The sequence below is a fragment of the Arachis duranensis genome, chromosome 9, assembly GCF_000817695.3.
Source record: "Arachis duranensis cultivar V14167 chromosome 9, aradu.V14167.gnm2.J7QH, whole genome shotgun sequence".
NCBI lineage: Eukaryota > Viridiplantae > Streptophyta > Magnoliopsida > Fabales > Fabaceae > Arachis > Arachis duranensis.
In genome coordinates, this window is record NC_029780.3 from 41130193 (window position 1) to 41140775 (window position 10583).

Below are 10583 nucleotides of genomic sequence, written 5' to 3' on the forward strand. Positions count from 1 at the left end.
TTGTTCAGTTTAGTCATTTGATGTTTACTGCTAATGCTAGGCTTCTCTTCTCAGCTATCCTCAGTTCTTTCATGGGATTTAATCTCGTGCCATGTTCCTTTGTGGTTTATACATTTGAATTTTCACTCTGAAAGTGTACTCGTGTTTTCTCAGTGTAGAAATGTGTAACTGGAAACTGGAATAACACGGGACTTTTTTTTTTTTAAATGTTAAGGTTATTGCATTCCACTGATGTTTGCGAGAGTATTTATTATAATTTAGGTTTTTCTTTTTAATTTAAAATATATTTGTTTTTACCACTACTCATGTTGTGACTAGGCCACCCACTTCAGCTGAATCTGCAATAAAGTAAACTAGTAAATAATAAACTAGTAAATAAGGTGTAATATAGAAGGAAATGAAGTGTTTTCTTTTTGTGTATTCTTGTTTTGGTAAGTTGTGAAATAGGGTTGTGTGAGACTTGGTAACTGAGCTACCAAGTCATCAGGTACACTAGTTTTAGTAAATAATAGTAAATAATAGGGCTAAGTACTTTTTTAGTACTTAAGGTGTGAGGTCAAAATCAAAATCGTTCTCAACTTTTTTGTTATTAAAATTATTTTCAACATTACAAAACGTTATAAAATTATTATTTTCTATTTTAATTTTATTTTATTTTTTACCAAATTACTCTTAATAATTAATATAAATAATAAAAATAATATTAAAAAAATAAGAACAAAACCCTTCTCTCACCACCTACACTCCCACTTTCGTATCTCTTCCCTTTCTTCTCTCCCCATTCCTTTCCTCATAGAGTCATACCCCCCTCCTCCTGGCACCCCCATCTCCCCTCAGCACTCGGGCAGCGCACATACTTGACACTACCTCGGGCAGTGATGCACCGTTGCTCACTCTGGTGAGCCCAGCCCCTCCTGGCATTGAATCGGCCCCTCTCTCCTCTTCTTTGGATGGTGGCGATGAGGCTGATTCAGAAAGCACTTTCCACCGACGAGATCCGACGTGTTGTTTGACACGTCATTAATCTGTTCCCTCTTCATAGCAGCGACCGCTTGCTTTCTCCGCTCCACTACTAATGACTCGATGAACACTGCTCATGTTCAACGCTTCATTTCTATTTCTTGCCCTTGTTGGAGTACATTCCCTTCTCATTCGATTCAGTGCTGCCATGTACTTCCTTGGTTCAACTCCCCCGGATTGGCTCTACTCTATTCTCTTGATGTGGCGAATTCTCTGTAGCCTGGCCTCTCTTCGAATGGTAATTGCCAAATCTGCCAATTGATGAGCTAGTATATTCCCTTCTCTTGGAGAATAGCATCAATTTCTGCACACTTGCCTTTGGATTTACTAAAGATAAGCTATCATAAAACTGACTGAAATATAAAGGTGGGGGTGTTAAAGTAGAAAAGAACGATTTTATAACGTTTTGTAACGATGAGGGTGATTTTAATAACAAAAAAATGTTGGGGACGATTTTGATTTTGGCCTCAGACCTTAGGACGAAAAAAGTACTTAACCCTAAATAATACTACTTTTGCTATGTAGCCAATCAATCATCCGGCAGAGAACTGACGGGCGGAAAATTGTTAGTTAAGAATTTCTAATAAAATAACGTTGTAAATACAGTTCTTAACTGACTAAATTCCGCTTATCAATTTAAAAGGGGTTTGTCACAATTAAGAATAAAATACTGGGAGTAGAATTTTCAGGTCATTTTTCAACGAGTTGAAACAAGGTGCGAATTATTGATTAGGAATTTTTCTGATAGATTTTGAGTTGAAAAATGGAAAAATAAATAATTGAAAACTATGCAAGTAGCAATTAACAAGAGATGTTGTGTATTCAATTTAAAAAGTCTTGGCTAGGAGAAAATTAATTGGAGGTTCTATCCTCGTTGAATTTCTCAAGTGTAATAGTGAAAGTTGTTGTTCCAATTAGTGATCCTCTTGCAGTTACAAAGAAAGGTCAATTGGGTACACTAACTCTAATTCACAAGTCCTAGCCCCTTCCTAGGAAAGGACTAGAGTTAGTGGAAATAGAGTTAGACAACAATTTCAAAATTTAAATTAACACTTGAGTTTTCCAACTCAAGAAGTTCCAATTAATCAACTCCCAAGACAAGTTGAGAGTTTTAAGTCATAACATGAATGCTATTTTCATATAACATGGAGTAAGAGAAAATGAGAGACATGATAAATAAAATAAATTAACTAATAAAAATTTTAAAGCTAATAATTAATCGAATGAATTCGGACAAGAAATGGAATTAAAACTGAAATTGGCTAATTATATTAATAAATTAAAATTAAGAAAATCATAACATGAATCCTAACAATTGAATGGAAAAACACAAGAGTAAGGTAAGAGAAAAGTAAACTATAATGACGAAGACTTCTACTGAAGATAGTAGCAACTCTTTCTCAAGATCCAATCCAAGCAAAACTAAGAAAAATTATGATTAAACTGAGAACCCTATGAGAGCAAGTGTTTTCTCTAGAATTCTCTAAAAACTAAAACTAAAACTATGAGTGTATGAGAGTGTGTCAAGTCTCAACTACACCCTTGCATCTATTCTAGACTTTCGGGCCTGAAAATGGGTCAACCAGAGGCCCAAAAATTGCCCCCGGCGAATTCTGATATGTAGCACGTGACGGCCTTCCACGCGTACGCGTCATCCACGTGTGCGCGTCGATGTGCATTCCTCTAATCACGCGTACGCGTACTACGCGCGGGCGCGTCATTGCTTTGTCTCCTAACCACGCGTACGCGTGCTTTGCGCATGTGCGTCGTTGCTCTCCCTTGAGATCTTTAATTCCTTGTGTTCCTTTCTCTTTTGCATGCTTCTTTTCCATCATCCAAGCTATTCCTGCCCTGTAATCTCTGAGAACACTTACCACACATATCACGGCATCGAATGGAAATAAGAGAGGATTAAAAATAACGAATTAAAGGCCAAATAAGCATGTTTTCAATCGTAGCATCAATTTGGGAAGGAAAATGTAAAACCATGCATTTCATATGAATAAGTGTACAAAATATTGATAAAAACCATTCTATTTAGTACAAGATAAACCATCAAATAATGGTTTATCAATCTCCCCACATTTAAACACTAGCATGTCCTCATGCTAAGCTCAAGGAAATCGAAAGAGTAAGCGATAAAGGGTGAGACTTGTACAATGCAACCTATCTATATGAATGCGACTACATGCCAAAATGTTTCTACCTACTTGGTTAAAAACAAAAAAACTCTCCAAGACAAACATAAATAGATACCCCTAATTCAAATTGCACAATAAGATAGTAGTAAACTTGTGAGGAGAAAGCTCATGAAAGCTGGGAACATAGAGTGGAGCATTGAACCCTAACTGGAAGTGTATATGCACTCTAATCGCTCAGGTGTCTAGGGTTATTCCACTGTAGTCTCCTCTAGTCATGCTTTTTAAAACTTTGTTCTTTATCTTACCAATCAACAAAAATTTAGTGTACTAATGCAGACATCATGAGGACTTTTTACGATTGTAATAGGGTTAAGGTAAGGGTGAGGATATATTGTATGGCTAAGTGAGCTGTGATTTGGATCTTTGACTAACCTAAGTTCTCACCTAACACACACACCCTATATAATTCTCAAATCATGCTTAGCTACCCAAATTCTCATTTTTGCAAAATTTTACACACTCATGTATCAGTTTTAATTCCATCACATATGCATTGATCTCTTTATTGAACTTACATTGGGGTAATTTTGTCCCCTATCCCTTTATTTATTTATTTATTTATTTAAAGGTAAAAGCATAATTTATCAATGCATATGATGTTTCTAATTTTACACGAGTGAGCACCCAAATTCCCAATATTTGTCAATAAGAGCAAGGACACATTGTCATCAACCATAGTTCCTACATTTCCGCACACTTAGTTGACATACAATCTCTATCTTAAGTTAACTAAAGATTCAAATAGGGTAATTAATTGTTTTTTCGCTTAAGACTAGTGATGTGGTAATATAAAGAACAAATGGGGTTTAAAAGGCTCAAAGTGGCAACCAAAGGTAAATAAAATGGTAAGCTATTTGTGATAAGTGAGCTAGTATCAAATAATGGCTTCAATCACATGTATGCATGAATATACACTAAAAATGGACATATATAATGGAACAAACCAAAGATTGTAATCATAGAGAAGAAAACATAAAAGAAGAAAAATTATGGTTAAATAATGTAACCATATAATTAAGCTCAAAATCTCACAGGTTGTGTGTTCTTTAGCTCTAGACTAAGTTCCAAATTAAAATCTTCAAACAAGTTTAACAAGATTTTTTATTTGAATTAAGGAAATGCTATAGAATAGTGTCTTGAAAATGAATATATCAGTCAATCAAGTAGTATCTAAATGCAAACAACTACTACTAATCATGCAAGTTATTCTATGTAACAAAAGAAAAATAACATATTGGTGTTGGAAGAGAGAGAGATGTTACCTCCGGAAGTCATTCTGACTTCCCCCACACTAAAGGGTTTGCACGGTCCTCCGAGCCGTCAGCGATGAAAAGAGGGGTGTTGGGAGCATTGCTGACATCTTTTGGCTCATCATGGTTCTCCATGCTACGAGGTGATGTGGAATCCGGGGTGTCTGTCTCTTCTCTAGGTCAGTAAGTGCCAACAATCAGCTCCTTCAGGTAGTGATATCGGCGCTTGTTACGGCGCTCCATTCGCTTGGCCCGTCGTTTTTGCCGGTCCAACCTCTCAAGGATTTGAAGGAGCAACTGATTAGTTGAAGGTGCCTGTGGTGTAGATGATGGTGGAGTAGAGGGAGAAGGAACGGTGGGGGTCGAGCTGTCAGTCTGGTTGGCAGTAGGTGCTGGAGGCCTGATATACTTCCCATTTGGGACATACTAATAATCTCTCGGAACAATGGCCTTGGTGTCTCCAGCCCGATAGGGAACTTCTGCTGCAGAGACCAAATCTGTAACTAATGCAGGGAAGGGTAGGTTGCCCGCTATTTGCACATGCTCCATGGCATGCCAGATGAAGCGAGCAAGTTCAGTGGTTTCTCTGTCAAAATGCACCATATGAGGACCGCCATGTCCGTAGTGAAGGTTGATTCGTGTGTGCTCGGAAGGACATAATGAGATAGAATTTGAGCCCACACGCGAGCCTCGAAGGTAAGTGCAGAGGCGGAGATACCCTTTGGTTTAGCCCAGTGTTATCCATAGATCCAATTACTCCCAGGGAGAGCGATGACGCCTAAGATGCTCTTCCAGTCAAAGGTGTATGCTTGGCATTCCATCTGGGCTGCTTGATAAGCATCTAATCCCTCTGGGCTAGGTGAAAGATGCAATACCCTCTGAATGGCATCTTCGGAAATAGGGACTTGCTTTTAGCGAACATAGACAGACTGCAAGGTAGGCGAGTGTAAGTTGGAGTAGAATTCAACTACCCATGACAGATTGGCCTCCCGCGGCTGTCTCCTCAAGAATTCTCACTGTCTCCTTTCAATGTGGGGCTCCACAAAGTCAACAAAATGTGTCGGAAGGATGAGAAGGTGCTCGTTGTTGTAGTTCCTTTCTGCTAGAAGGGGAAACATCCGCTTACAGTAACGGTTGGTGAACCATGCAGGAAATGCTTTTTCTATCTCATCCACTCAGATAATCTTCTTCACCCTCTTAGTAGGTGGCTTGACTGTTGTGGAGGGTTGTTCCTTAGCCGGTGCTCTTTTAGTTCCTTTCTTCGCTGTTGTCTTGTTAGAAGCTTTCTCTTTTTCCTTTTTGGTGGCCATCCTGAAAAAGGAAGAAAGAAAAGGAATATCAAAATCAAATAGCTAGTACCGGAAGGGGAAAATCCAAGTGATAATCAATGCCAAAGGAGAAGATAGTGTCTTAAATACATGGTCGCGACAACATGCAAATAGGACATCAAGCAACATCATGAAGGCATATCATAACAACTAGATGCAAGAGGATTAAAAGCATGCAAGTAAAAGCATGAGAAGCATAGGTCAAGCATCAATAGCATAAATAATTATCACATGTAACAAAATAATGAGCACTTGAATGTTGACAATTAATGAATAATATACTTAACTTACACGGAATTCAAGGGTTGTGAGAAAGAGGCATTAAAGTGTAAGAATAAAATAGAAGAAAGCACAAAATGCCATGAGGGCTTTTTCACAAACACTTGGTATGCTTTTTTAAAAGGTGAAAGTAAAATAATTAATCCAAGCATGTATGAGATCTAGAATAAAATGTCAATTGTCAAATCACTCCACATAATATCCACAAGCAATGATATAGCAAAATAATCACCCAAATAAATCTCTAACACCAAAAGAAGAAATTAAGAAAGAGGGAAGAAGATGAATGAAGAAGAAAGTAAGTAAGAGAAGAAGAAAAGAAAAATTAGGATTTGAAAAGAAAAGAAAATTAAAAGCAAACAGAATAGGCGGCGCACTGCGTTTAAAGGAAAGATCATACCATGGTGGGTTGACTCCCACCTAGCACTTTTCTTTAATGTCCTTAAGTTGGACGGTCTATGAGCTTAGTCTTCTTCTTGTGCTAGATCCTTCAAGAGAAAGATCTCTAACTCCTTGTTCCTTTCTAACTTCTCACCATGATATAGCTTTAAGCGGTGGCCATTCACCTTGAAGAAGTTGGGGCTTGATGGATGACTCAGATGGAAGACGCCATAAGGCTCAACTTTCTCCACCCTGTAGGGTCCTTTCCACCTTGATCTTAACTTTTCTGGCATGAGTCTCAGCCTCGAGTTATAGAGAAGGACCAGATCCCCAACTCTAAACTCTCTTCTCTTGATATTATTGTCATGCACCGCCTTCACCTTTTCCTTGTAGAGCCGTGAGTTCTCATACGCTTTTAGTCGAAGGCACTCTAATTCCTGTATTTGCAGCTTCCTTTCAGTGCCAGCTCTTCCCAATCCAAAGTTGCATTCCTTCACTGCCCAGTATGCCTTGTGCTCCACCTCCACTGGAAGATGACAAGCCTTCCCGCAGACGAGGTGGAATGGACTCATTCCGATGGGTGTCTTGTATGCAGTCCTATAAGCCCAAACTGCATCTGCCAGTCGAGCACTCCAGTCCTTCCTGTGAGGCTTCACAATCTTCTCTAATATGTGCTTGATCTCTCTGTTTGACACCTCGGCTTGCCCATTGGTCTGGGGATGGTAAGCTGTCGCCACCTTGTGAATGATGCCTTGCTTTTTCAACAGACTTGTCATTCTCCTGTTACAAAATTGAGTGCCTTGATCACTCACAATTGCTCGCGGTGATCCAAAGCGACAGATAATATTATTTCAAACAAAGGAGACAACGGTGTTAGCATCATCAGTACGGGTAGGAATTACTTCCACCCATTTAGAAACATAATCGACAGCTAACAAAATGTATAAGAAACCATTAGAATTTGGAAATGGACCCATAAAGTCAATACCCCACAAATAAAAAATTTTACAGAACAACATATGTTGTTGGGGCATCTCATCCCACTTGGATATATTCCCAAACCTTTGGCATTGGGGGCAAGAGGCACAATATATGCTAGCATCCTTAAAAAGTGTGGGCCACCAGAATCCACAGTCTAAAATTTTTCTAGCAGTTCTTTGAGGACCAAAGTGTCCACCACTCTCAGAAGAGTGGCAGGCCTCTAAAATTGACTGGAATTCTGATTGTGGTACACACCTTCTAATTATCTGGTCAGCATCACATCTCCATAAATATGGGTCATCCCATATATAATATTTGGACTCGCTTTTCAGCTTGTCCCTTTAATGCTTAGTAAAATTAGGAGGAAAGGTACGATTAACAAATAATTAGCTACAGGTGCATACCAAGGTACCACTTCAGATATTGCCTGCAAGCTATCAAGTGGGAAGACATCATTAATAGGAGTGGAGTCATTTTTAATATGTTCAAGGCGACTCAAATGGTCCGCCACTAAGTTTTGAGAACCACTCCTATCTCTGATTTTTAAATCAAATTCTTGCAGCAGCAATATCCAACAGATTAACCGTGGTTTGGACTCTTTCTTAGCTAACAAATACTTTAAGCCTGCATAGTCTAAATACACTACCACCTTAGTTCCTAGTAAATAAGCTCTGAATTTGTCTAGAGCAAAAATAATAGCTAATAGCTCATTTTCGGTGGTAGTATAATTAGACTGAGCACTGTCTAAAGTCTTAGAGGCATATGCAATAATATAAGGATCCTTACCTTCGTGCTGAGCCAGCGCTGCTCCTACCGCATAATTTGATGCGTCGCACATGATCTCGAACGGCCTACTCCAGTCAAGCCCTCTCGCAATATGAGCTTGGGTCAAGGCAACCTTTAACTTATCAAACGCCTCCATGCAATCTCCACTGAACGTGTACGCTACATCCTTCTGTAGCAACCGGGATAAAGGCAATATTTCCTTACTGAAATCCTTGATAAATCGCCGGTAGAAACCTGCATGACCAAGAAACGAATGGACTTCCCTCACCGAGGAGGGGTAAGGTAAACTAGAAACAATATCTACCTTTGCTAGGTCAATAGATTTGCCAGTATTAGAAATAATATGTCCTAGAACAATACCTTGTTTTACCATGAAATGGCATTTTTCAAAATTCAATACAAGGTTTGAACGACCACACCTGTCTAATACTCTAGCTAAACTATCCAAGCAAAGGTCAAATGAATCACGATAGACACTAAAGTCATCCATAAAAACTTCCATACAATTTTCGTGAAAATCTGAGAAAATACTCATCATGCATCTTTGAAACATAGCCGGTGAAGTACATAAGCCAAAAGGCATCCTCTTATATGCATACATTCCAAAAGGCATGTAAAAGTAGTTTTCTCCTAATCTTCAGGAGCTATATGAATTTGAAAATATCCTGTGTAACAATCTAGAAAACAATTGCGTGATTTACCTGACAAGCGTTCAAGCATTTGATCGATGAAAGGCAGCGGATAGTGATCCTTACGAGTGGCTTGGTTCAGACGCCTATAGTCAATGCACACCCTCTAGGAATTCTGCACACTGGTGGCTATGAGTTCTCCCTGATCATTCTCCACTTTTGTGACACCAGACTTCTTTGGAACTACCTGTACTGGGCTGACCCATTCACTATCCGAGATTGGATAGATGATGTTAGCTTCTAGCAGTCTGGTTACTTCCTTCTTCACAACTTTCAAGATGGTGGGATTCAGCCGCCTTTGAGGTTGACGGATAGGCCTTGCTCCTTCCTCTAGAAATATCTGGTGCTCACAAACCTGAGGGCTAATACCTACTATATCCGCCAAGCTCCACCCAATTACTTTCTCGTGTCTTCTCAGCACACTAAGCAGCTGCTCTTCTTGTTGGGAAGTGAGTTCCTTTGAAATAATAATTGGGAGCTTCTGATTGTACTCAAGATAGGCATACTTGAAGTGGGGTGGAAGGGGCTTCAACTCCATTTTTAGCTCATTGCTTGGTGCTTGATCATTTAGGACTGCTACAGGTGGTAAGGTGTCTTCAGTGTATTCAGAGGACTTCTCCACACTTGCACCTTACTCCATGGTCGTCTCGTCTACTGTCCCTTGGTAAAATTTAGCTACAATCTCATCAATAATGTTGCACTGGAAGATGGAGTGATCCTCCAGTGGGTGCTTCATGGTTTCATCAAGGTTGAAGCTTACTGCTCTGCCATCTATCTCAAAAGAATAGGCTCCTGAGAAGGCATCCAGCTTGAACCTTGAAGTCTTCAGAAATGGCCTTCCAAGAAAGATGGACGAAGGTCTGTCGGAGTCACTAGGGGGCATCTCTAAAATGTAGAAGTCTATAGGAAATGCCAGCCTTTTGATGCTCACCAGGACGTCCTCCGCGATGCCAACCACTGAGATTATGTTTTTATCTGCCAAAACAAAACGTGCTGCCGACCTTTTTAAGGGTGGAAGCCTCAAGGAATCATATGTAGATAATGGCATAATACTAACACATGCACCTAAATCACACATGCAGTCAGTAAATTCTACACCCCCTATAGTGCAAGTAACCATGCATGGACCGGGATCGCTACATTTTTCCGGTATAGCACCCATTAAAGCAGAAATAGAGCTACCTAAAGGAATAGTTTCTAAGTCATTTATCTTATCTTTATGCATGCATAAATCTTTTAGAAACTTAGCATATTTAGGTACTTGTTGAATGGCGTCAAAAAGGGGAATAGTTACCTCAACCTTTTTGAAAATTTCTACCATTTTGGGGTCTAGCTCCATTTGTTTCTTTGTCCTCCTAGCAAGGTGTGGAAAAGGAATGAGGATGGCTTCTCTCACAGAATCATCTTCCTTAGGTACTCCATTCCTTGGTTGAGTTACTTCTTTTGCAACTGTACCTTGTACCTCATCCTCTTCTTCTACATCTTCTACCTCAACAATGTCTTTAACTTGAATATCTTCTTTTGAGCTTGGCTCCTCGAGACTCCTCTCTTGCAGTGTAGTGCCAGACCTCAAAGTGATGGCATTGATTCCACCTTTGGGGTTGGATAAATGTTGAGAAGGAAGTGCACTTGAGCTTGAAGGCTGATTGTTGGGGGTAGAAGGTGGTT

The 10583-nt window shown here is 39.5% G+C and overlaps 1 protein-coding gene across 1 annotated transcript; it reads right to left on the reverse strand.

Annotated features, from left to right (window-relative positions):
- Window positions 1-6542: 6542 nt before the first annotated feature.
- Window positions 6543-9453, reverse strand: LOC107465506 (uncharacterized). The gene is made up of 3 exons (XM_016084483.1): window positions 9039-9453; window positions 7845-8535; window positions 6543-7239 (listed from the first exon to the last, which is right to left on the reverse strand). Exons 1-3 carry the CDS (start codon window positions 9451-9453, stop codon window positions 6543-6545), a joined length of 1803 nt encoding a protein of 600 aa, XP_015939969.1.
- Between the last annotated feature and the right edge of the window lie 1130 nt (window positions 9454-10583).

What these genes read in the sequence shown, in the direction of transcription:
- LOC107465506 (XM_016084483.1), bottom strand. Translation starts at nt 9,453, where the DNA reads ATGGAGTTGAAGCCCCTTCCACCCCACTTCAAGTATGCCTATCTTGAG. An exon ending in GGGAGAACTCATAGCCACCA is followed by an intron (nt 8,536 to 9,038) that starts GTGTGCAGAATT and finishes CTATTGACCTAG; the next exon opens with CAAAGGTAGATATTGTTTCT. An exon ending in ATATCTGAAGTGGTACCTTG is followed by an intron (nt 7,240 to 7,844) that starts GTATGCACCTGT and finishes ATTTTGTAACAG; the next exon opens with GAGAATGACAAGTCTGTTGA.